Source organism: Macaca thibetana, chromosome 19 (genome assembly GCF_024542745.1).
Source record: "Macaca thibetana thibetana isolate TM-01 chromosome 19, ASM2454274v1, whole genome shotgun sequence".
Lineage (NCBI taxonomy): Eukaryota > Metazoa > Chordata > Mammalia > Primates > Cercopithecidae > Macaca > Macaca thibetana.
Window position 1 is genome coordinate 12,959,531 of NC_065596.1, and position 24,976 is coordinate 12,984,506.

At 52.1% G+C, this 24,976-nt stretch overlaps 2 protein-coding genes and 1 long non-coding RNA gene across 3 annotated transcripts; 2 read left to right on the forward strand and 1 right to left on the reverse strand.

Moving 5' to 3' along the window:
* The first annotated feature begins 5,577 nt into the window (after positions 1-5,577).
* Positions 5,578-13,380, forward strand: EPOR (erythropoietin receptor). Its single transcript, XM_050770458.1, has 8 exons — positions 5,578-5,799; positions 6,659-6,794; positions 8,124-8,299; positions 8,381-8,538; positions 9,021-9,174; positions 9,259-9,346; positions 11,802-11,889; positions 11,985-13,380. The coding sequence occupies exons 1-8, from the start codon at positions 5,685-5,687 to the stop codon at positions 12,594-12,596; spliced, it is 1,527 nt and encodes a 508-aa protein (XP_050626415.1). The 5' UTR covers positions 5,578-5,684; the 3' UTR covers positions 12,597-13,380.
* A 1,348-nt stretch (positions 13,381-14,728) lies between these two features.
* SWSAP1 (SWIM-type zinc finger 7 associated protein 1) lies at positions 14,729-16,245 on the reverse strand. The gene is made up of 2 exons (XM_050770725.1): positions 15,966-16,245; positions 14,729-15,380 (listed from the first exon to the last, which is right to left on the reverse strand). The coding sequence occupies exons 1-2, from the start codon at positions 16,212-16,214 to the stop codon at positions 14,877-14,879; spliced, it is 753 nt and encodes a 250-aa protein (XP_050626682.1). The 5' UTR covers positions 16,215-16,245; the 3' UTR covers positions 14,729-14,876.
* Positions 16,168-20,448, forward strand: LOC126942914 (uncharacterized). Its single transcript, XR_007721638.1, has 3 exons — positions 16,168-16,284; positions 19,485-19,606; positions 19,750-20,448. It is a non-coding gene; the product is annotated as an uncharacterized LOC126942914 (long non-coding RNA).
* Positions 20,449-24,976: the final 4,528 nt, after the last annotated feature.

A 24,976-nucleotide genomic window follows, 5' to 3' on the forward strand; every position in this document is an offset into this window, starting at 1 on the left:
AGAGGACCCTGTCTGGCTGGACACAGTGGCTCAGGAGGGTAATCCCAGTACTTTGGGAGGTGGAGGTAACAGGATCACTTAAGTTCAGGAGTTCGAGACCAGCCTGGGCAATACAGTGAGATCACGTCTCAATAAATAAATAAATAAAGGATCTTATCACACAAAGAGGGTTTAGAACTTCCTTCCCCAACATTTTTGGGGTGATATGCCTCTCTTTTTTTTTTTTTTTTTTTTTTTTTTGAGACAGAGTCTCACTCTGTCGCCCAGGCTGGAGTGCAGTGGCGCGATCTCCACTCACTGCAAGCTCCGCCTCCTGGGTTCATGCCATTCTCGTGCCTCAGCCTCCTAAGTAGCTGGGACTACAGGCGCCCGCCACCTCGCCCGGCTAGTTTTTTGTATTTTTAGTAGAGACGGGGTTTCACCGTGTTAGCCAGGATGGTCTTGATCTCCTGACCTCGTGGCTGAGCCAGGAGAGCAAGAGCAAGACTTGCTCTTTGCGACAGAGCAAGACTCCGTCTCAAAAAAAAAAAAAAAAAAAAAGGTGGCCGGGCACAGTGGCTCATGCCTGTAATCCCAACACTCCAACACTTTGGGAGGCCAAGGCAGGCGCATCACTTGAGGTCAGGAGTTCGAGACCAGCCTGGCCAACATATAGTGAAACCCCGTTTCTACTAAACAAATGTAAAAATTAGCTGGGCATGGTGGCACACATCTGTAGTCCCAGCTACTCAGGAAGCTGAGGCAGGAGAATCGCTTGAACCCGGGAAACAGGTAGCAGTGAGCCGAGATGGTGCCATTGCACTCCAGCCTGGGCCACAGAGAAAGACTCTCAAAAACAAAACAAAACAAAAAATAAACAAACAAAATGTTCTGTAGAGATGGGGTCTCACGGCCGGGCGCCGTGGCTCAAGCCTGTAATCCCAGCACTTTGGGAGGCCGAGGCGGGCGGATCACAAGGTCAGGAGATCGAGACCACAGTGAAACCCCGTCTCTACTAAAAATACAAAAAATTAGCCGGGCGCGGTGGCGGGCCCCTGTAGTCCTAGCTACTCAGGAGGCTGAGGCAGGAGAATGGCGTGAACCCAGGAGGCGGAGCTTGCAGTGAGCCGAGATCGCGCCACTGCACTCCAGCCTGGGCAACAGCGTGAGACTCCGTCTCAAAAAAAAAAAAAAAAAAAGAGATGGGGTCTCACTCTGTCACCCAGGCTGGAGTGCAGTGGCATGAACATGGTTCACTGCAGCCTCCACCTTCTGGGCTCAAGTGATCCTCCCACCGCAGCCTCGCGAGTAGCTAGGACCACAGACGTGCACCACCTCATCTGGCTTACTTAAAAAACAAACAAACAAACATGTTTTATAGAGACGAGATCTCACCACGTCAGCCAGGCTATCTTCCACATTTTATACATGAATAACTGAGACAAGGGAGGGTTAAGTAGTGTATTCAAGGTTCCATGGTAAGTGGTTGGTGTTCAAATATTGATTGAACTCCAGTAAACATGCATTTAACTCTGGGACCGGTTTGTCATTCATAATAATTTATTGTGACCAAAGTTATGAAACAGGTGTCCATCTTGTTTATTCTACCTCCCTCTCACATACATGCACAATCTAAATACCAATTTCCTGAGGAAGAGATTTGCATTGACTTCCGATTTTTAAAAGCGCAGGGGTGGCCGGGCGCGGTGGCTCACGCCTGTAATCCCAGCACTTTGGGAGGCTGAGACGGGTGGATCACCAGGTGAGGAGATCGAGACCATCCAGGCCGACATGGTGAAACCCCCTCTCTACTAAAAATACAAAAAAAAATTAGCCAGGCGTGGTGGCGGGCGCCTGTAGTCCCAGCTACTCCGGAGGCTGAGGCTGAGGCAGGAGATTGGTGAGAACCTGGGAGGCGGAGCTTGCAGTGAGCCGAGATCGCACCACTGCACTCCAGCCTGGGCGACTGAGGGAGACTCTGTCTCAAACAAAAGAAAAAGAAAAAAAAAAAGCGCAGGGTTGGTCAAGCACAGTTGTGCCAGTGGCTAACATGAGATCAGCTGTTTCTCTACCTCTCTCAGCTTGATTTTCTCTACATCTCTAGTCTTTAACTCCACAAAATATTTCTTGAGCTTCTACTGTGTGCCAGGCCCTGTTCTATACGCTGGGGATACAGCAAAGAACAAAAGGGTAAAAAAAAAAAATCCCTGCCTGAGGCCGGGCGCGGTGGCTCACACTTGTAATCCCAGCACTTCGGGAGGCCGAGGTGGGCAGATCACGAGGTCAGGAGATCAAGACCATCCTGGCAAACACGGTAAAACTCCGTCTCTACTAAAAATACAAAAAAATTAGCCACGCGCGGTGGCGGGCGCCTGTAGTCCCAGCTACTCGGGAGGCTGAGGCAGGAGAATGGAGTGAACCTGGAAGACAGAGCTTGCAGTGAGTGGAGATCGCGCCACTGCACTCCAGTCTGGGTGACAGAGCGAGACTCCATCTCCAAAATAAATAAATAAATAATAACCGGGCGTGTTGGCAAGCGCCTGTAATCCCACCTACCTGGGAGGTGGAGGCAGGAGAATCACTTGAACCCGCGAGGCGGGAGTTGCAGTGAACCGAGATCCTGCCATTGCACTCCAGCCTGGGCAACAAGAGCGAGACTCCACACACAAAAAAAAATCCCTGCCTGGCTGGGCTCAGTGGCTCATGCCAGTAATCCCAGCACTTTGGGAAGTTGAGGCGGGGGGGAATCACTTGAGGTCAGGAGTTCGGGACAAGCCTGGCCAACACAGCAAAACCCCGTTTCAACTAAAAATACAAAAAATTAGCTGGATATGGTGGGACACACCTGTAGTCTCAACCACTCTGTTTATTTTGGGTTTTTTTTTTTTTTTTTTTTTTTTTTGAGATGGAGTTTGGTTCTCTCGCCAGGGCTGGAGTGCAGTGGCCGGATCTCAGCTCACTGCAAGCTCCGCCTCCCGGGTTTACGCCATTCTCCTGCCTCAGCCTCCCGAGTAGCTGGGACTACAGGTGCCCGCCATCTCGCCCGGCTAGTTTTTTGTATTTTTTTAAGTAGAGACGGGGTTTCACCGTGTTAGCCAGGATGGTCTCGATCTCCTGACCTCGTGATCCGCCCGTCTCGGCCTCCCAAAGTGCTAGGATTACAGGCTTGAGCCACCGCGCCCAGCCAGTCCCAACTACTCTGGAGGCTGAGGAAGGAGAATCGCTTGAATCGGGGAGGCAAAGGCTGCAGTGAGCCGAGATCGCACCATTGCACTCTAACCTGGGCGACAGAGCCAGATGCCATCTTAAAAAAAAAAAAAAGCCTGCTTTCATGGAGTAGTAAGTAGCAGCAAATCAATAACAAAACATCAAATACATGTCAGGTGACAATAAGCACATTGGCTGCAAACAAAAACAAAAAAACCCACCTTCTTAATAGCAACGGGGTGGGAGTATTGCTATTTTATTTCATTTTTTAAAATTTTTATTTTTATTTATTTATTTTTTTGAGACAGGGTTTGGATCTTGTTGCCCAGGCTGGAGTCTCAGCTCACTGCAACCTCTGCCTTCCAGTTTCAAGTGATTCTCCTGCCTCAACCTCCTGAGTAGCTGGGATTACAGGCGCATGACACCACGCCAGGCTAATTTTTTTTTTTTTTTTTTTTTTTGAGATGGAGTCCTGCTCTGTTGCCAGGCTGGAGTGCAATGGCACCATTTCGGCTCACTGAAACCTCTGGCTCCTGGGTTCAAGCGATTCTCCTGCTTCAGCCTCCCAAGTAGCTGGGATTTACAGGCATGGACCACCACGCCCAGCTAATTTTTGTATTTTTGGTAGAGACGGGGTTTCACCATGTTGGCCAGGATGGTCTCGATCTCTTGACCTCATGATCTGCCCTCCTCGACCTCCCAAAGTGCTGGGATTACAGGCATGAGCCACCGCACCCAGCCTATGTCTGGCTAATTTTTGTATTTTCAGTAAAGACAGGGTTTCACCATGTTGGCCAGGCTGGTCTCGAACTCCTGACCTCATGATCCACCTGCCTCAGCCTCCCAAAGTACTGGGATTACAGGCGTGAGCCACTGCACCCAGCCAATTATTATTTTTGAGCACAGTCTCAGTCTGTTTGTTGCCCAGGCTGGAGTGCAGTAGCGTGATCTTGGCTCACTGCAATCTTCATCTCCCAGATTCAAGCAGTTCTCCTGCCTCAGCCTCCCGAGTAGCTGGGATTACAGGCGCACACCACCACGCCTGGCTAATTTTTGTATTTTTAGAAGAGATGGGATTTCACCATGTTGGCCAGGCTAGTCTCGAACTCCTGACCTCAAGTGATTTGCCTGCATCGGCCTCCCAAAGTGCTGGGATTATAGGCGTGAGCCACCAGGCCCAGCCCAAGAGAATAAAAATGTGGGTGGTAAAATTTTTTTCCCGAAAATTCATAAATGAAAATCTCACATATTATACATACTGTCCAGGAGCATGGTTTAGCACTGTGCAAACACTCAACTGCTGGTCGTTATAAGGATTATTATTGGTCGGCTTCAGTGGCTCTGGTAATCCCAGTAGTTGAGAGATGGAGGCTGGAGGATTGCTTAAGCCCGGGATTTCAAGACAAGCCTGGACAACATAGTGGGATCCCATCTCTACAAAGAATTTTTAAAATGAGCTAGGTGTTGTGGGAAGATTGCTTCAGTACAGAGGCTGCAGTGAGCTATGATTGTGCCACTGCACTGCAGCCTGGGTGACAGAGCAACACCCTGACTGAGGCAGAAAGAGAGAGAGAAAAGGAAGGAAGGAAGGAAGGAAGGAAGGAAGGAAGGAAGGAAGGAAGGAAGGAAGGAAGGGGAGAAAAGGAAGGAAAGAAAGAAAGAAAGAAAGAAAGAAAGAAAGAAAGAAAGAAAGAAAGAAAGAAAGAAAGAAAGAAAGAAAGAAAGAAAAGAGGGAGGGGGGAGGGAGGGAGGGAAGAAAGAAAGGAAGGAAGGAAAGAGAAAGAAGCAAAGAAAGAAGGAAGGAAGGAGAGAGAAAGAAGGAAAGAAAGAAGGAAGGAAGGAAGGAGGGAGGGAGGGAGGAAGGGAAGGAAGGAAGAAAGGAAGGAAGGAAGGAGAGAGAAAGGAAAGAAAGAAAGAAGGAAGGAAAGAAAGAAAGAAACGAAAGGAATGAAAGAAAGAAAGAAAAGGAAGACAGAGAGAAAGAAAGAAAGGAAAGAAAAAAGAAAGGAAAGAAAGAAAGAAGGAAGGAAGGAAAGAAAGAAAGAAAGAAAGAATTATTTCCAGGCTGGAAAGAGATGCTGATTTCTGCGATAAAATCAGTAGATACATCTTTTGGAATGTTTGCTATGTGCCAGGCTAGATTTTACAGATGAGAAGTCTGAAGCTCAGGTAAGGTAAGTCACCTGTCCAGGGCCACATAGCAAAAAAAAAGGATGTCTGAAGCCAGAACGGGAGGTGTTGCAGCCCAACTCCCTCCCCTGCACCCAAGCGGCCTCTGGGCCCGGGAAGGGCCCCTGCCCCCTCCTGCCAGACACTTATCTCTACCCAGGCTGTCTTGGCCCCGCCCCCTCGGGGATCTGCCACTTAGAGGCGCCTGGTAGGGAAGGGCCTGGTCAGCTGCGTCCGGCGGAGGCAGCTGCTGACCCAGCTGTGGACTGTGCCAGGGGCGGGGGACAGAGGGGCAGGAGCCCTGGGCTCCCCGTGGCGGGGGCTGTATCATGGACCACCTCGGGGCGTCCTTGTGGCCCCAGGTCGGCTCCCTTTGTCTCCTGCTCGCTGGGGCCGCCTGGGCGCCCCCGCCCAACCTCCCGGACCCCAAGTTCGAGAGCAAAGGTAAGGATGAACTGCGTGTGGACCCCTACACTGGAGCCTGCAGAACCATACTGGGGCCTGAACTCCCAACCTAGGTCCTGGCGGCTATGCCTATTTCTGGACTTCCAGACCGGGTCCTGGGGGCCAAGCTGGCATCTGAACCCTTAGACTGGGTCCTGGATGGGCGGGGGTGGGGTGGGACATGTTAGGATTCAAGACTCCTGATCGCGTCCTGGGGAAGAGCTAGAGTAGGCTTACGGTTCCCGTTTTACCTTTTCAGGGAGTCTGGGACATGCTAAATCCTAAGGGCGCAGGCTTGGTGCTAAGGTCCCTGGGGGGTGGGCACCCAGACGACCCTCCCTAGGGGAGGGAGGATAAAGCCCAGGTCCGAGTTCGAGGGGCCAAGCCACAGGTTACTGTAAACACGGTTTGCCTGAGGGCGCCAGATCACTTGCCCGGCCCGGTGGAGGGAGGGAGGCGGGGTACACGGTTGGCGCTATCGGTCGGCGGGGAGCCTGCCGGGGCCGATAGGGGGCCCGCCTCTCCGCACACACCCCCAGCCGCGCGCGAGTCCTAGGCTGGGGCGGGGCTGGCAGCCGCGAGCTCAAGGTCTTGAACTCCGCGACCAGCTCAGCTGGCCGCAGGGTGGGCAGGTGTGCGCGAGTGGTGACGGCGGGGGACTGTAAGGCGAGCAACTTGCCTCTGGGAATTAGGGGGCCACCACCTCTGCGGACCCCTCCAAGGGCCCCGCTTGGGAAGATGTCAGGGCGGGGCTTTTTTCTTATCGGGTCCGCCCAGGCTGCGGGAGGGAAGAGGAGGGGGCTGTCTTCCGAGGACAGAGCTCAGACCCCCATGCCCTTCCTTTGTCGCCCCTCCCCAGCGGCCTTGCTGGTGGCCCGCGGACCCGAAGAGCTTCTGTGCTTCACCGAGCGGTTGGAGGACTTGGTGTGTTTCTGGGAGGAAGCGGCGAGTGCTGGGGTGAGCCCAGACAACTACAGCTTCTCCTACCACCTCGAGTGAGTCCGATCCGGCGGGCGCCTCCTCGGGCGGAGGGAGCGGGTGGGGCGGAGCTCCTTGGAGGTCGTAGCCTCGGAAGTCCCCGGCTGTTTGAGGCCCGAAGGCGCCTCCAGTCGTGGTCACTGGAGGGAACCCTGCGGGTCCAGGGCTGGCACGCCCCCTATGGACCGGGGCGCGAACACTCCCGCGATCACCGCTGGAACGCGACCCCAAACATCAGGCTGGGATAACAACGCCTCCAACTCGAGGGTTAGGCGTTACTACATCGGCGCTGGGACGCCCTCTCGAGGTAGTATCCAAAAGGAGACCAGCAGTGACTCATGACTGTAATACCAACTCTTTGGGAGGTCGAGGCGGGAGAATTGCTTGAGCCCAGGAGTTCAAGACCAGAAAGGGCAACACAGCGATATCCCCGTCTCTTAAAAAAAAAAAAAAAAAAAAAAAAATGCCCGGCGCGGTGGCCCAAGCCTCTAATCCCAGCACTTAGGGAGGCCGAGGCGGGCGGATCACGAGGTCAGGAGATCGAGACCATCCTGGCTAACACGGTGAAACCCCGTCTCTACTAAAAATACAAAAAATTAGCCGGGCGTGGTGGCGGGCGCCTGTAGTTCCAGCTACTCGGGAGGCTGAGGCAGGAGAATCGCTTGAACCCAGGAGGCGGAGATTGCAGTGAGCCGAGATCGCGCCACTGCACTCCAACCTGGGCGATAGAGCGAGACTTCATCTCAAAAAAAAAAAAAAAAAAAAAAAAAAAGAGTGGGCGCGGTGGCTCACGCCTGTAATCCCAGCACTTTGGGAGGCCAAGGCGGGCGGATCACCTGAGGTCGGGAGTTTGAGACCAGCCCGGCCAACATGGAGAAACCCTGTCTCTACTAAAAATACAAAATTAGGCGGGCGTGGTGGTGCATGTCTGTAATCCCAGCTACTTGGGAGTCTGAGGCAGGAGAATCGCTTGAACCCGGGAGGCGGAGGTTGCGATGAGCCGAGATAGCGCCATTGCACTCCAGCCTGGGCAACGAGAGTGAAACTCTCCGTCTCAAAAAACACAAAACAACAACAACAACAACAAAAACCCGGCGTGGTGGCGCGTGTCTGTGGTCTCAAATACTTGGAAAGCTGAGGTGGGAAGATTCCTTAAGCCCCAGAATTTGAGGCTGCAGTGAGCCATGATAGCGCCACTGTACTCCAGCCTGGGCGACAAAGGAACACCTTGTCACACACACAAGGCGAGACATACACACACACAGTCCCCCACAGGCCGGGAACCCAAACTCCCCGGTCCACACTCCCAACTTGCTCCCTTCCCTCCCGGGTCCCTGGGCGCACAGGGATGAGCCATGGAAGCTTTGTCGCCTGCACCAGGCTCCCACGGCTCGTGGTGCGGTGCGCTTCTGGTGTTCGCTGCCTACAGCCGACACGTCGAGCTTCGTGCCCCTAGAGTTGCGCGTCACAGCAGCCTCCGGCGCTCCGCGATATCACCGTATCATCCACATCAATGAAGTAGGTAAGTGCTCTGGGAATGGAAGAGTGATCGGAGGAGAGGGATCTCGGTCCTCGCCCACCTGACCAACCCCCATGCCTGCAGTGCTCCTGGACGCCCCCGTGGGGCTGGTGGCGCGGCTGGCTGACGAGGGCGGCCACATAGTGTTGCGCTGGCTCCCGCCGCCTGAGGCACCCATGACGTCCCACATCCGCTACGAGGTGGACGTCTCGGCCGGCAACGGCGCAGGGAGCGTGCAGAGGGTGAGGCCAGCCCCTACGGCCCAGCCCCCAAAGCTCCACTGACTACTGCCCAGCCACGCCTCTCGAGGTCGCACCCGGTGCCGCCTCCAGGGCCGGTCCGTGACATCCCACATCCCATTACCCTGGTGCTGAAGACCGTTCCACGCCCATAGACACGCCCCCTTTCCTAATGTCCTCGCAAGCCTGCTGAACCCCAACCCCTTCTCCCTCTGGCCCGTAACCCTAGACCCCTTTAGCGCCCGGCTCCCTTTTCGCCTGCTAGCCCAGTTATTAAATTACCCGGGTCCCGCCCCTTGGTACCAGAGTCTCTCTCTTTGATTGGCCCCGAGTTTTCTTGGGCTCCTCCCCCTACTCTTATTGGTCCAATTGCGATTCTAGGGCACCGTTTTTCCTTCCCCTGATTGGCTCGGTTCTACCAGGGCCCGCCCCCACGTGCTCTATTTTTGTCTGACTCGCCTCCCTCGCCCTGGTTCCGCCCCCAGGTGGAGATCCTGGAGGGCCGCACCGAATGTGTGCTGAGCAACCTGAGGGGCCGGACGCGCTACACCTTCGCCGTCCGCGCGCGTATGGCTGAGCCGAGCTTCGGCGGCTTCTGGAGCGCCTGGTCGGAGCCTGTGTCGCTGCTGACGCCTAGCGGTGAGGCTCCAGGCAGGGGTGTAGGAGGAGCCGGGGCGAACCACGGGGCAAGCCCACCGCCCTGACTTCCTCCCTGTCTCTCAGACCTGGACCCCCTCATCCTGACGCTCTCCCTCATCCTCGTGCTCATCCTGGTGCTGCTGACCGTGCTCGCCCTGCTGTCCCACCGCCGGTGAGCTCCCCATTCGGGCGCTGGGCCCAGACTCCTCCTCGCCAACGGTCCTCTTTCACTATGGAAACCTAGGCTCAGAGAGAGACACGCACTTGCCCAAGGTCATGCAGTAAGGAGTCACGTCAGTGGCAGGGCTGGGATGCATGCCAGACTAGACCAGAATGTTAACATTTTCTGCTCTTGGGGACTTTCACCTGATTTTCCTTCTACATCAGGGGCTGCCATTTCTTGGGTCCCTTTGCTAGTTCCTTTCCCCAATGTCATCACCTTTGTAAAATCAACTAGATGAATTTAGTGAAAGAATTTAAGCCCCTGAATGCCTCCCACCCCTGCAGTCAAGCTCCTCAGACACTATGATCAGACCAACCATTCTGATCAGACCAACCATTCTGAGGTATTTGTAATTCCAAGCACACACCAGGTGGTTTCACACCCCCAAGCTTTTGCCCATCCTGTTCCCTCTGTGTGAAATACCCTTCCTGCCTTGTCCGCTAAGCAATCTGCTAGTTGTCTTTCATGGCCCTGTTCATTTACTTGGTTGAAAAATACATACTGGCCGGGCGCGGTGGCTCAAGCCTGTAATCCCAGCACTTTGGGAGGCCGAGACGGGCGGATCACGAGGTCAGGAGATCGAGACCATCCTGGCTAACACGGTGAAACCCCGTCTCTACTAAAAAATACAAAAAACTAGCCGGGCGAGGTGGCGGGCGCCTGTAGTCCCAGCTACTCGGGAGGCTGAGGCAGGAGAATGGCGTAAACCCGGGAGGTGGGGCTTGCGGTGAGCTGAGATCCGGCCACTGTACTCCAGCCTGGGCGACACAGCGAGACTCCGTCTCAAAAAAAAAAAAAAAAAGAAAAATACATACTGAGTGCCAAACATGTGCCAGGCACTGGAGAGAGAATGGAGAACAAGCCAGAGCCTGACCACAAGTCTCTGACCTTGTGGATCTCAAGTCAACAAACAAGGGACCCAAGAAATATTTGATGATAAATTATAATGAGTGATATCAAAGAAACAAACAGGATGTGGGGACATGACAGGATGATCAGGGAAGGCCTCCAGGAGGAGGTGACATCAGAGTGGAAACCTGAAGGTTGGAAGGAAGCAGCTGCTTGAAAAGTGGGGAGAAGAAATGGCAGGTGCAAAGGCCCTGAGGTGGGAATGAGATTGGAACATTCAGCCAGCTTCAAGAATTGCTACATGGCAGGGCCGCAGGGCCAGGTGCGGTGACTCATGCCTGTAATCCCAGCACTTTGGGATGCCGAGGCAGACGGATCACCTGAGGTTCGGAGTTTGCAACCAGCCTGACCAACATGGAGAAACCCTGTCTCTACTAAAAGTACAAAATTAGCCAAGCGTGGTGGCACATTACGCCTGTAATTCCAGCTACTCGAGAGGCTGAGGCAGGAGAAACGCTTGAACCCGGGACGTGGAGGTTGTGGGTGAGCCGAGATTGCACCATTGCTCTCCAGCCTGGGCAACAAGAGTAAAACTCCGTCTCAAAAAAAAAAAATGAATTGCCACATGGCTAGAGCAGTATGTAAGGGGGTGTGGCAGATGTTGAGATGAGGGAGGTGACAGGGGTCATATAATCCAGGGCCTTCTGCAGGGTTGTGGGGAGGAGTTTGGATTTTTGTTGTTGTTGTTGTTTTTGAGACAGAGTCACTCTTGTTGCCCAGGCTGGAGTGCAGTGCAGCAGTCTTGGCTCATTGCAATCTCCACCTCCTGGTTCAAGCGATTCTCCTGCCTCAACTGCCCGAGTAGCTGGGATCACAGGCGTGCATGCCCTGCTAATTTTGTAGTTTTAGTAGAGACGGGATTCTACCATGTTGACCAGGCTGGTGTAGAACTCCTGACCTCAGGTGATCTGCTCACATCAGCCTCTCAAAGCACTGGGATTATAGGCATGAGCAACCGTGCCCAGCTTGGATTTTATTCTGAATGCCTTCTGTCATTACTCCAGAAGGTAACATAACAACATAATATTTATCTATGAAGTGACATCATGGACCTCCTGGAAAAGTCTGGGCCAGGGTTTTGGTTTTTTGATTTTTTTTTTTTTTGTTTTTTTTAGAGATGGGGTCTCACTATGTTTTCCAGGGTGGCCTTGAACTCCTGGGTTCAAGTGATCCTCCCACCTCAGCCTCCCAAAGTGCTGGGATTACAGTGCTGGTGTAAGCCACTGCACCTGGCCATAGCCAGGATTAAAGGGAGAATGACCAAGGTATATTGAACTCCTATGCACCCTTCAATACCCTGTTCCAGTTACCCTTTTGTAGGGCCTTGCTGATGCTTCAGTCAAAACCCCTGTCCCCCAGCCCTGATGCACTCCTCTGCCTCCATTGTGATCACAGGGACTAGGAGTATCTGTGCCCCTATGACTGGGAGTGGAGGGGGTATTGGTGAGTGTTCAATGAGTCATATCTATATAACTGTTTCTATCGGCTTCAACAGGGCTCTGAAGCAGAAGATCTGGCCTGGCATCCCGAGCCCAGAGAGCGAGTTTGAAGGCCTCTTCACCACCCACAAGGGTAACTTCCAGGTAGGTGACCTGGTTGTCCCCTCAGTGCCTGGGCTTCCCTGCTTCTTGCAGCCAAACTGCAGGCCTCTCTGAGCAGGTTGGTGCTATTTCTTCAGCTGTGGCTGTACCAGAACGATGGCTGCCTGTGGTGGAGCCCCTGCACCCCCTTCACAGAGGACCCACCTGCCTCCCTGGAAGTCCTCTCAGAGCGCTGCTGGGGGACGATGCAGGCAGTGGAGCCGGGGACAGATGATGAGGGCCCCCTGCTGGAGCCGGTGGGCAGTGGGCATGCCCAGGATACCTATCTGGTGCTGGACAAATGGTTGCTGCCCCGGAACCCGCCCAGTGAGGACCTCCCAGGGCCTGATGGCAGTGTGGACACAGTGGCCATGGATGAAGGCTCAGAAGCATCCTCCTGCTCATCTGCTTTGGCCTCGAAGCCTAGCCCAGAGGGAGCCTCTGCTGCCAGCTTCGAGTACACCATCCTGGACCCCAGCTCCCAGCTCTTGCGTCCATGGGCACTGTCCCCTGAGCTGCCCTCTACCCCACCCCACCCAAAGTACCTGTACCTTGTCGTATCTGACTCTGGCATCTCAACTGACTATAGCTCAGGGGACTCCCAGGGAGCCCAAGGGGGCTTATCCGATGGCCCCTACTCCAACCCTTATGAGAACAGCCTTATCCCAGCCGCTGAGCCTCTGCCCCCTAGCTATGTGGCTTGCTCTTAGGACACCAGGCTGCAGATGATCGGGGATCCAACATGACTCAGAGAGCCAGTTGCAGACTCAAGACTTACTGAACAGGGAGGGCGAGGCCTCTCTCAGGAGTAGGGGCATTGCTGATTTTGTCTGCCCAGTCCATCCTGCTCAGGAAATCACAACCTTGCAGTATCTTTAAATATGTATAGTTTTTTTTTTTTTTTTTAAATCTATCTACCTTTATATACATATGTATGTAAGTTTTTCTACCATGATTTTTACAAACACCCTGTAAGTCCCATCTTCCCCTGGGCATAGGCCATGGGGTAGAAGTTAAAGTTCTTGAGCTTATTCAGAAGCTGAACCTGTAATCTGAATACTAATCATAACATAAAATAGTATGTTAAACAGCTCCTAAATCTTAGTGGCTTACCACACTAAGTGATTTCTCTCTCCTAACTCAGCTCAAATGGGCAGCCATCCACAGGATGAGTCAGAGGATAAGACTCTTCCAGTCTGTAGCTCTACCTTCTCTTAGGGTACTTAGATGGATCCTCTATTCTACAAACTGCCAGTCAGCAAGGGAAGAAAACGGGCAGCAATGACCCTCAATGGGCCATTTGAGGGATCTGGCCCGGAAATGGACTTCCTCTTTTCTTCTCACACCTCATTGGCTGGGAACAGTCACATGACCCCAGTCACAGGAAAGGCTGAGAAACTTAGTTTAGTTCTTCACCCAGGAAGAGCAAAGCTGTTTAACGGGCCTCTAGCTAGTCTCTGCAACTAACAATAATAACAATAATTCTGAATCAGGCCATGTTCTAAGAGAGTACTCTGAAGACACTTGGTGTCAGCAAGTAACTCAATGGGCGTTTTGGTTTAACTACGGACAGGGTCTCTGTTACATAGGCTGGAGCCCAGTACCTCCAACATGGTTCGCTGCAGCCTTGACCTCCTGGGCTTAGGTGATCCTCCTGCCTCAGCTTTTCGAGTAGCTGGGACTACTGGCGTGCACCACCAAGGCTGGCTGTTTTTTTTGTTTTTTTTTTTTTGTTTGTTTTTTTAAGACGGAATCTCGCTCTGTCGCCCAGGCTGGAGTGCAGTGGGCCGGATCTCAGCTCAATGCAAGCTCCGCCTCCTGGGTTCACGCCATTCTCCTGCCTCAGCCTCCCGAGTAGCTGGGACTACAGGCGCCCGCCACCTCGACCAGCTAGTTTTTTGTATTTTTTTAGTAGAGACGGGGTTTCACCGTGTTAGCCAGGATGGTCTCCATCTCCTGACCTCGTGATCCGCCCATCTCGGCCTCCCAAAGTGCTGAGATTACAGGCTTGAGCCACTGCGCCCGGCCTTTTTTTTTTTTTTTGAGACGGAGTCTCATCTCCATCACCCAGGCTGGAATGCAGTGGCTCGATCTCAGCTCACTGCAACCTCTGCCTCCTGGGTTCAAGCATTCTCCTGTCTCAGCCTCCCAAGTAGCTGGGATTACAGGTGCCAGCCACCACGCCTGGCTAAGTTTTGTATTTTTAGTAGAGACGGGGTTTCACCATGTTGGCTGGGCTGGTCTCCAACTCCTGACCTCAGGTGATCCACCTGTCTCGGCCCCTGAAAACACACACACATGCCAGGACATGTGTGCAAGAATGTTCACAGCAGTAAATAAGGCAATCTAATGAAGAAATCAGGGTATAGTCACCCATGGAATTATATGCAATACGGAAAAAGGAATGAACTAAAAAAATGTAGCTGAATCTTAGTAACAACGTTGAGTGCAAAAAGGAAGTCTCAGAAGATTATGTTTATCATGAAACTTTTTTTTTTTTTTTTTTTTTTTTTTGGGAGTCTCGCTTTGTCGCCCAGGCTGGAGTGTAATGGCACAATCTTGGCTCACTGCAACCTCCGCCTCCTGGGTTCAAGCGATTCTCCTGCCTAAGCCTCCCGAGTAGCTAGGATTACAGGCACCTGCCACCACACCCAGCTGATTTTTATTGTATTTTTAGTTGATACAGGGTTTCATCATGTTGGGCAGGCTGGTCTCCCAACTCCTGACCTCTGGTAACCTGCCTGCCTCAGCCTCCCTAAGTGCTGGGATTACAGGCGTGAGCCACCACGCCCGGCCTGAAGCTCTTTTTATAAAGTTTAAAGCAACAAAACTAAACAATATATTGATTGGGTACAATAGATACAAGATAATGCTATACTTTTAAAAGAGAAAAAGCACTTTACATTGTTTAGGTCTTTGGATCTGCATATGTCCCTGAGGTAAGTAGCCATGGGCAACTGAAACACAGAGAGGTGGTCACCCACCAAAGCTCAGGGCTGGCCTCCAGAGCTTGAACCCTTGCCTGAGCTGGGGTCACCAGCCTGGGTGGGCCATGGAGCAATCATCATTTCTCCATCTGATCGGAAAGTCACCCACCACTCTGTTCTGGGGCCCAGCCCGCCTGGATCCAGGCAGGCTCGGAGGCCGTGTTCTCCTGGACCTGGTGCATCTGGCTGCAGCCAGCACTGGGCAGGAAAATACCGCTGGAGCAGTGCCAGGTGCAGGACGTCCCCACTATCTGCCTCCTCCTGGGTCTGGAGGGCCACCATGAGCCCACAGTCCCGGCCAGGCCCAAGCCGGTGGCTGAAGTGGGCAGCTGTGTCTAGAAGTAAGGCAATGAGGTAGGCGGCTTCCTGGGGCTCTGGGTCTTCCGCTAGGTACTCTTCTAGGCCATCGAGCAGCAGAAGGGAGGGGGCTGGCCCCGGGGCTTCATGGGCAGAGCACAGGAGCCGGAAAAGCTCTCGGGTTGAGGGTGGGTACTGGAAGCGGATCTTCTAGAAGGAGAAACAGAAGGAAAGGGCCGGATTCAGCACAAGAAGCCAGACTGCTTGCAAGAGAACCCTGCCTCCTTGCATACTTTCCTTGGTTCCAGGATGAACCAGCTCAGAGTGGTTAAATATTCTTGTATTCGTCCCTTTTTCCAGCACTCATCACTGCCGAGTATTAGTTGAGAGCAAGTCATTTTTGCTTGTTTTTGGCCAAATCTCTAGGGCAGTTTTTCCACGGAAAACCGTCCCCCAGCATTGCATTGTCGGTCTGACCTCATCCTTGACACCAACAGGAGCCAACTCTGGTCCTGAATGGACCCAAGCTTGGCCCCGCCCCTTGATGGGCCTGACTTCACCCTCTGGGCACCGCCTCTTGCTAACACCGCCCATCATTGGATGGGCTCTCACTTCAATCTTAATTAAGCTCCGCGTGGTGCCACCCCTCACTGCGCCTGCCTGACTCCGCCCCATCGTGGCTGCCCTGGCCCGCCCTTCCACCGTCCCCTCCATGGGCTTGTCTACCTGTCACTCAGTAGTCCCGGATCTACTCCACCATTGGCTAGAACGCCTCCACTCCCACCGCACAGTTACCTGGAGTCGTATTGGGTCTAGAGTCGTTCCGGTCCCGCGGGGCAGGCTTTGTAGAGGCCTCCGTGTCAGGAAGAGGACTGGGCCTTGGCCCTCCCCCGCCGCCTCTAGGGCCGCAGCAAATAGCAGCGCTGTTTTTCCAGACCCTGGTGCGCCGAGAAGCAGCAAAGGCGGTCCGGCGGCAGCCGTGTTCTCCTCCCCGGACCAGGCCGCACCGTCCCTGGTCAGCACCCGCCTCAGCGTCTCCGCCATTCGCCGCGTAGCTCTGTCCAATTGGTGGCTCTTTCCCAGTCTTAGTCCCGCCCAAGTCGAGGCTGCTTCGGTACAGTTCACTTAGTTTCTCTATTGGTTTAGGAATCTGTCCATCAAAACTCGATTCCTCTGGGGAATGAGCGAAGGGTTAGAACCTATGCGGAGGAAAGGGTGCATTCGAGGGAAATAGGGAAATAAGGCCCTTCCTTAAGGGAGGCTGCTGGGGGAACCAGCACGAATACTGTTATTGTCAGCTAATGAGACAAATATAAGGATTAAGAATTGGAGGAGCAGACCAGAATGAGTGACATATTCTTTAAAGTGGCCTGGCCTCAGTTTGCCCTCCTGTAAAATGGGGCTTACGATATCTCAGAGGAGTATTGTGATCGGCATGTATTTGTGTGTGGTTTTGCTGATGTCATCCAATGACAACTGAGAATTGAAGAGGGGGATGAGCTGTGTGCTTGTCCTTCTGTGCACCTGAGTATGGGCAGGAGTGTGTGTCTGGGGACACAGGCTCAGGGACACAGCCATCCCCGAAAGTCTGTGAGATGAAGGCTCTCAACTTCCTCACTGGCTAAGGGGTTCTGTGGGGCCTTCCTTGTGGTACGGGGGGAGGGCAGGAGCGCAGGACAAAGAAGGGAGCAGGAGAGACGAAGAGACAGGAGCTGAAACACTGAAGGAGAGATACAGCAGGGACATTGTCTGTCTTGTTCACTTCTGTTCTCCAGTGCCCACAATAGCACCTGGCACATTTGTAGGTTCTCAAATACAGGCTCGTTAAGACAATGAAGGAAGGGAAGTGGGATTGATGAGAAACAGGGAGAAAGGGAGGAACAAAGTGAATGATCGTGATCCCTGGCTGGATCTTCTCACCCAGACTTCGTCCCAGAGCTGCCACTCACGCCTGTGTTGCCCTGGCAACCTTGTCTCCTGGTAACTCCAAAGTGGTGCCGTTGCCTGGAGACCCAGGGGCAGGGAGAAAGTGAGATTTCCTGGGCTTTCTCTCTCCCTCTGGGACCAGAAAACAGCTCCACGACATCCCCCAACACACCCACTCACACAGCTGGGCACCCTCACACCCCTCTACACACACACACACACACACACAAACACACACCCACCACGGCATCTCTGAATATATTCTATTTTCAGAATCTCCATCATGCACATGCTCCAACCTTGCCCTATCCTGACACAAAGCATCCCATACAAACTCTGTCCCACATTCATCCCCCACACCCTTTCTCTTGCAAAACACGTAACTATGACATTGCCACTACACACGCAGACACACACAGTGAAGCACAGCGATACACTGCGCTGTCAAACACCCTACCTCAGTCCCCATCCCCCAGCAGATACACAACCCATGATTCACCTCACATTTCAACACTCCAGATGCACAAACAGGCCTGGTATGGTGGCTTATGTCTGTAGTCCCAGTGCTTTGGGAGGCCAAGGCAGGAGGATTGCTTGAGGCCAAGAGTTCAAGACCAGCCTGGGCAATGTAGTGAGACCCCATCTCTACAAAATACTTAAAAATTAGCCAGGTGCTAATTTTTAATATCACTGGGCGCGGTGTGGCTCATGCCTGTAATCCCAGCACTTTGGGAGGCTGAGGTGGGCAGATCATGAGGTCAGGAGATCAAGACCATCCTGGCTTACACAGTGAAACCCCATCTCTACTAAAAATAGAAAAAAAAATTTAGCCAGGCATGGTGGTGGGCACCTGTAGTCCCAGCTACTTGGGAGGTGGAGGCAGAAGAATGGCGTGAACCCGGGAGGCGGAGCTTGCAGTGAGCCGAGATCATGCCACTGCACTCCAGCCTGGGCGACAGAGCGAGACTCTGTCTCAAAAAAAAAAAAAAATTTAGCCAGGTGTGGTGGCGTGCACCTGTAGTCCTAGCTACTCGGGAGTCTGAGGCAGGAGGATTGCTTGAGCCCAAGGAAGTCAAAGCCGCAGTGAGCAGTGATTGTGCCACTGCACTCCAGCCTGGACAACAGAGCAACACCCTATCTCAACAAAAAACAAAACAAAACAAAAATGCACAAATAGTCAGTAGTAACACCCACATCACAGAGTCCAGCATAGTTACATACATGGGAGCATGCTGAATACAGCCTCACCACAAGTCCTTTGTACTTGATGATCTTGTGTGTGTAGCAGTCAGCTTCCAGATATCCTTCTGGCTTTTTTTTTCTTTTTTCTTTTTTGAGACAGAGTTTTGCTCTTGTTGCCCAGGCTGGGGTGCAATGGCATGATCTTGGCTCATTGCAACCTCCGTCTCCCAGGTTCAAGTGATTCTCCTGCCTCAGCCTCCCAAGTAGCTGGGATTATAGGCATGCACCACCACGCATGGCTGATTTTGTATTTTTAGTAGAGACAGGGTTTCTCCATGTTGGTCAGGCTGGTCTCGAACTTCTGACCTCAGGTGATCTGCCAGCCTTGGCCTCCCAAAGTGCTGGGATTACAGGTGTGAGCCACCGCGCCCAGCCAACTTTTTTTTCCCTCCACTCTTTTTAGGTCTTTGGTCAAAATATCATCTACTCAGAGACTCAGAGAGGCTCTCCTGGACTGCCTGCCCAAAATTGCACACATTTCACTCTCTAACTGATTATTTGTTTTTGTAGTTATTGTTGTTGTGTTGGTTTGTTTTTTCGAGATGGAGTCTTGCTCTGTCACCCAGGTTGGAGTGCAATGGCACGATCTCAACTCACTGCAATCTCCACCTCCCGGGTTCAAGCTATCCTCCTGCCTCAGCCTCCTGAGTAGCTGGGACTACAGGTGCATGCCACGACCCCCAGCTAGTTTTGGTATTTTTAGTAGAGACGGGGTTTCTCCATGTTGGCAAGGCTGGTCTCGAACTTCTGACCTCGTCTACCCACCTTGGCCTTCCAAAGTGCTGGAATTAACAGGCGTGAGCCACCGTGCCCGGCCAGCTGTCTTTATTTCTCTCTAAATAACGTTCACTTCTAACGTTATCCATTTATCTGATGGCATCTCTCCCCACTAGTTCCATGAGGATAGGGTCTTTATTTTTGGTCACTGCTAGCTCCTCAGTTGCTAGTATGGCACCTGGTACACACTAGGTGCTCATGAATGTCGGCCGAGTTGAGAATATTCAGCAGAGATGCAGACATTTGGCAAATCTCTCATGCACACAGTCCTTCTTTCACTTATCAGAATTTTGTCTTCATATATATATATATATATATATATATATATATATATATATATTTTTTTTTTTTTTTTTTTTTTTTTTCTAGAGGGAGTCTCACTGTGTCACCCAGGCTGGAGTGCAGTGGTGCGATCTCGGCTCACTGCAGCCTCCACCTCCCAGGTTCCAGCAGTTGTCCTGCTTCAGCCTACCAGCTAGCTTGGATTACAGGTACACGCCACTATGCCCAGCTTTTTTTTTTTTTTTTTTTTTTTTTTTTTGCATGTCTTTTAGTAGAGATGGGGTGTCACTATGTTGGCCAGGCTAGTCTCAAACTCCTGATCTCAGGTGATCCACCTGTCTTGGCCTCCCAGAGTGCTAGGATTACAGGCGTGAGCCACTGTGCCCGGCCTGTCTTCACATCTTGACAGAAGAAGATTTACCATAGAGGAGAATCATGGAGGAATGTACCTGTCTGCAGGTAGGGTTGGACCCGGGGCTACGGGGTAGGAACTAGGTGACTTGGGGTCACTCTGTGCCTATCCTTAGTTTACTGGCATCCTCAAGCAATAAGTTCATTCATTTAGCAAACATTTATTGAGCATGTACTATGTATCAGGGCCTATTCTAGTAACTGTAGACCCCACAGTGAATAGACAACAGACCAAATCTCTGTCCTGGTGGAGCCGACATTCAAGTGAGGGAGACTAATAAAGACCCACTAAGCATCATGAGGAATTTAAACACTGTGTGAGCACACGACAAGCATTTGCACAAAGGGGCATTTGCACAAAGAGACATTTGCACAAGGGGCTGGGCACAGTGACTCACCCCTGTAATCCCAGCACTGTGGGAGGCCGAGGCGGGCAGATAACCTGATGTTGGGAGTTTGAGACCAGCCTGACCAACATGGTGAAACCCCATCTCTACTAAAAATACAAAAACTAGCTGGGTGTGGTGGTGAGCGTCTGTAATCCCAGCTACTCAGGAGGCTGAGGCAGGAGAATCGCTTGAACCCGGGAAGCGGAGGTTGCAGTGAGCTGAGATCGCACCATTGCACTCCAGCCTGGGTGACAGAGCGAGACTCCGTCTCGAAAAAAGAAAAGAAAAGAAATTTGCACAACGAAGGGAATTGAGAAGGCAGACCAGTTGTTTTTTCAATTTTGAATAGGGTGGTTGGATCAGGCTGGGAAGGTGACGTTTGAGAAAAGGCCTGAGAGAGGTCAGGGAGTGAATTGTGCAAATATGCAGTGGAAGAACATTCCAGGTGGAGAAAGTTCAAGGGCCCTGAGGCATTGGCAGAAAGTTGACTTTTACTTGAGTCATGAGGAGACAGGAGAGGGCTCTGTGCCTGGGATAGTCGTGCTGTGACATTCTAAATCAGAGCTCTGTTTTGGTCAACTTGAGATTGAGATGCTGTGAGACCCACAGGGACATGTTGAGAAGGCTTTTGATTTTTGTTGTTGTTGTTTATTTTTTTATGTTTTTATTTTTTGAGACCGTCTCGCTCTGTCACCCAGGCTGGAGTGCAATGGTGCGATCTCAGCTCACTGCAACCTCTGCCTCCCAAGTTCAAGTGATTCTCCAGCCTCAGCCTCCTGAGTAGCTATGATTACAGGTGCACGCTGCCACTCCTGGCTAATTTTTGTATTTTTAGTAGAGACGGGGTTTCACCATGTTGGCCAATCTGGTCTTGAACTCCTGACCTCAGGTGATCTGCCGCCTTACCCTCTCTAAGTGTTGGAATTACAGGCGTTAGCCACTGCTCCTGGCCTAAACGCTTTATTTTTTCGAGACGGGGGTCTTGCTACATTGCCTAGGCTGATCTCAAACTCCTAGGTTCAAGCAATCTTCCTACCTAGATACCTCCCATAGTGTTGGGATTACAGGTGTGAGCCACTGCACCCAGCCAAGAAGGCTTTCGTTTTGTTGTTTTTTTTTTTTTTGAGGTGGAGTCTCGCTCTGTCGCCCAGGCTGGAGTGCAGTGGTGCGATCTCGGCTCACTGCAAGCTCCGCCTCCCGGGTTCACGCCATTCTCCTGCCTCAGCCTCCCGAGTATAGCTGGGACTACAGGTCCCTGCCACCACGACCGGCTAATTTTTTGTATTTTTAGTAGAGATGGGGGTTCATCGTGTTAGCCAGGATGGTCTCGATCTCCTGACCTCGTGATCTGCCCATCTCGGCCTCCCAAAGTGCCGGGATTACAAGCGTGAGCCACCGCGCCTGGCCTCGTTTTTTTTTTTTTTTTTGAGATGGAGTTTTGCTCTTGTTGTCCAAGCTGGAGTGCAATGGCACGATCTCAGCTCACTGTAACCTCCGCCTCCTGGGTTCAAGCGATTCTCCTGCCTCAGCCTCCTGAGTAGCTGGGATTACAGGCACGCGCCACCATGCCCGACTAATTTTTTGTATTTTTAGTAGTAACAGTGTTTCACCATGTTAGGCAGGCTGGTCTCAAACCCCTGACCTCAAGTGATCCGCCCGGCTCAGCCTCCCAAAGTGCCGGGATTGCAGAGGTGAGCCACGACGCCCAGCCAATCCCAAACAGGTACAAGCCAGCCTGTGTTCTCTACCTAAGATCATCTATCCCAGTATGAGAGTTGGCGCAAGGCCAGGGCTGCTGTCACCACCCTCCTGAATGGGACCTGATTCTTCCCCCACTTTTACCATTCTTGGCCGGCGCTCCACATCAGCATCACGGACAGGGCCTGCTGGTTTGGGTGGTGGCGCTGTCCATTGTGCTGAAGCTTTGCTTTCTTCCTGGCCCCAGTGGAGACAGCTGCGCGTCAGGAGAGACCACAGGTCTCAGGTGTATAAGCTCTGGACACAGGAGCCTTGGTCAGTCAATCAGGGGGCCTCCTGATGCAGTCTTTCCTCTGCCATCAGCTCTCTGATGCTCTCATCTTATCCCCCAGTGGCCCACGATAAGCTCCACCATCTCCCCAACTTCCCCACCATCTCCCCAACCTCCTCTTCTTCTGTCTCCTCTTCACTCACCCTTTGCCAATTGCTACACAGGCCACTTTGCTGTTTCCTGAACACAGAAGGCACGTTCCCGCCTCAAGCCTTTCACACTTGCTCTGCAAAGACCTCCTTTGCCTGGAGGTCTCCCCACCACATATTTGCATGGCTCCCTTCCTCCCAGTGTCGTCTCAGAGAGAACTTCGTTGATCACTTTTTTTAAAATTGCAAACCATAGCCCAGGCATGGCGGCTCACACCTGTAATCCCAGCATTTTGGGAGGCCGAAGTGGGAGGATCACTTGAGCCCAGAAGTTCAAGACCAGCCTGGGGAACATAGCAAGACATTGTCTCTACTAAAAATTTTAAAAACTAGCAGGCATGGTGGTGTGTGCCTGCAGTCCCAGCTACTTGGGAGGATCACTGGATCACTGGATCCCAGAAGTTTAAGGCTGTAGTGAGCTAGGATCGTGCCGCTGCACTCCACCCGTCGCTCAGCCTGAGCAACAAACAGAGCAAGACCCTCCCTATCCCTTAAAAAGAAATTGCAAACCATGTCCCTATCCTACAGTTGTCACATCACCTTCCTTAGCTTGAGTGTTCTCCTTATCACATATCAATATCTAACATATCAGAGATCCCTTAGCTAAATCCATGATCCTGGAGTTGGAAATTCAGGATTTTTCAGATTTTAAAATGTAATAGGCTGTAAATACTATGTGTTCCATACCCCCAGTGGGACCAGAACTAACATCCTCAAATCACTTTATCTTCAGCAAAACACAAGAATATTCACATCAAGTGAAATAAATAAAAGCTATACATAATCTCAGGTCAGTTCAGGTTAGGTTTTGCCATAAATGAGTTATGAAAGGATTTTGGTTTTCAGACTTCTTTTTCTTTTTTGAAATGGAGTCTCACTCTGTCACCCAGGCTGGAGTGCAGTGGTGTAATCTTGGCTCACTGTAACCTCCGCCTCCCAGGTTCAAGTGATTCTCCTGCCTCAGCCTCCCGAGTAGCTGGGATTACAGACGTGCGTCACCACACCCAGCTAATTTTTGTATTTTTAGTAGAGACAGGGTTTCACCATGTTGGCCAGGCTGGTCTTGAACTCCCGACCTCAGGTGATCCACCCGCTTCAGCATCCCAAAATGCTGGGATTACAGGTGTGAGCAACCGCGCCTGGCCTGGTTTTCAGACTTCTATAAAAATTTGGAATTGTGAATCTGTACTTAGCTCATTTATTTTTATATTTATTAATTTGCGTATTTATTTATTTTGAGACATGGTCTCGCTCTGTCACCCAGGCTACAGTGCAGTGGCATGATCACGGCTCACCATAGTCTCGACTTCCTGGGCTCAAGTGACTCCCACCTCAGCCTCCCGTGTAGCCGGGACTATAGATGTGTGCCACCATGCCCAACTAATTTTAAAATATATATATTTTTTTGTACAGACGGAGGTCTCACTATGTTGCCCAGGTCGTTCTCCAACTCCTAAGCTCAAGCAATCCTCCAGCCTTGGCCTCCCAGAGTGTTGGGATCACAGGTGTGGAGACCAGGCCCCATTTACCTTGTTTATTGTCTTACATATTAGAATACTCTCATCTGTGACAGCAGAGGTTTGTGTCTGTTCTGTTCACTGCTGTAACCTCCCGACCCCCCAACTCCCACCCTGTGCCTAACTAAACAACACTTATGCTTCGGTCTGAATGTTTGTACCCTGTCCCCCAGTTCATATGTTGAAATCCTAACCCACAGTGATCGGAGGTGGGGGGCCTTTTTTTTTTTTTTTTTGAGACGGAGTCTGGCTCTGTAGCCCAGGCTGGAGTGCAGTGGCCGGATCTCAGCTCACTGCAAGCTCCGCCTCCCGGGTTCACGCCATTCTCCGGCCTCAGCCTCCCGAGTAGCTGGGACTACAGGCACCCGCCACCTCGCCCGGCTAGTTTTTTTGTATTTCTTAGTAGAGACGGGGTTTCACCGTGTTAGCCGGGATGGTCTCGATCTCCTGACCTCGTGATCCGCCCATCTCGGCCTCCCAAAGTGCTGGGATTACAGGCTTGAGCCACCGCGCCCGGCCTTTTTTTTTTTTTTTTTTTTTGAGACGGAGTCTCCCTCTGCCGCCCAGGCTGGAGTGCAGTGGCGCAATCTCAGCTCACTGAAAGCTCTGCCTCCCAGGTTCACGCCATTCTCCTGCCTCCGCCTCCCGAGTGGCTGGGACTACAGGCACCCACCACCTCGCCCGGCTAGTTTTTTGTATTTTTTAGTAGAGACAGGGTTTCACCGTGTTAGCCAGGATGGTCTCGATCTCCTGACCTCGTGATCCGCCCATCTTGGCCTCCCAAAGTGCTGGGATTACAGGCGTGAGCCACCTTGCCCGGCCGGTGGGGGGCCTTTTAAAGGTGATTAGGTCATGAGGGTGGAGTCCTCATGAATGGGATTAGTGCTCTTATAAAAGAGGCCCCAGAGAGCTTCTCCACCTTCTACCATGTGAGACTAGAGTGAGTCTATGAGGAAGCAGGCCCCCACCGGCCACCGAATCTGCTGGGGCCTTGATCTTGGACTTCCCAGCCTCCAGAACTATGAGAAATAAACTTCTGTTAGGCCCAGGGTGGTAGCTCATGCCTGTAATCCCAGCACTTTGG

What these genes read in the sequence shown, in the direction of transcription:
- SWSAP1 (XM_050770725.1), bottom strand. Translation starts at nt 16,214, where the DNA reads ATGGCGGAGACGCTGAGGCGGGTGCTGACCAGGGACGGTGCGGCCTGG. An exon ending in TAGACCCAATACGACTCCAG is followed by an intron (nt 15,381 to 15,965) that starts GTAACTGTGCGG and finishes TTCTCCTTCTAG; the next exon opens with AAGATCCGCTTCCAGTACCC.
- EPOR (XM_050770458.1), top strand. Translation starts at nt 5,685, where the DNA reads ATGGACCACCTCGGGGCGTCCTTGTGGCCCCAGGTCGGCTCCCTTTGT. An exon ending in GCGCAGGGAGCGTGCAGAGG is followed by an intron (nt 8,539 to 9,020) that starts GTGAGGCCAGCC and finishes TTCCGCCCCCAG; the next exon opens with GTGGAGATCCTGGAGGGCCG. An exon ending in GTCGCTGCTGACGCCTAGCG is followed by an intron (nt 9,175 to 9,258) that starts GTGAGGCTCCAG and finishes CCTGTCTCTCAG; the next exon opens with ACCTGGACCCCCTCATCCTG.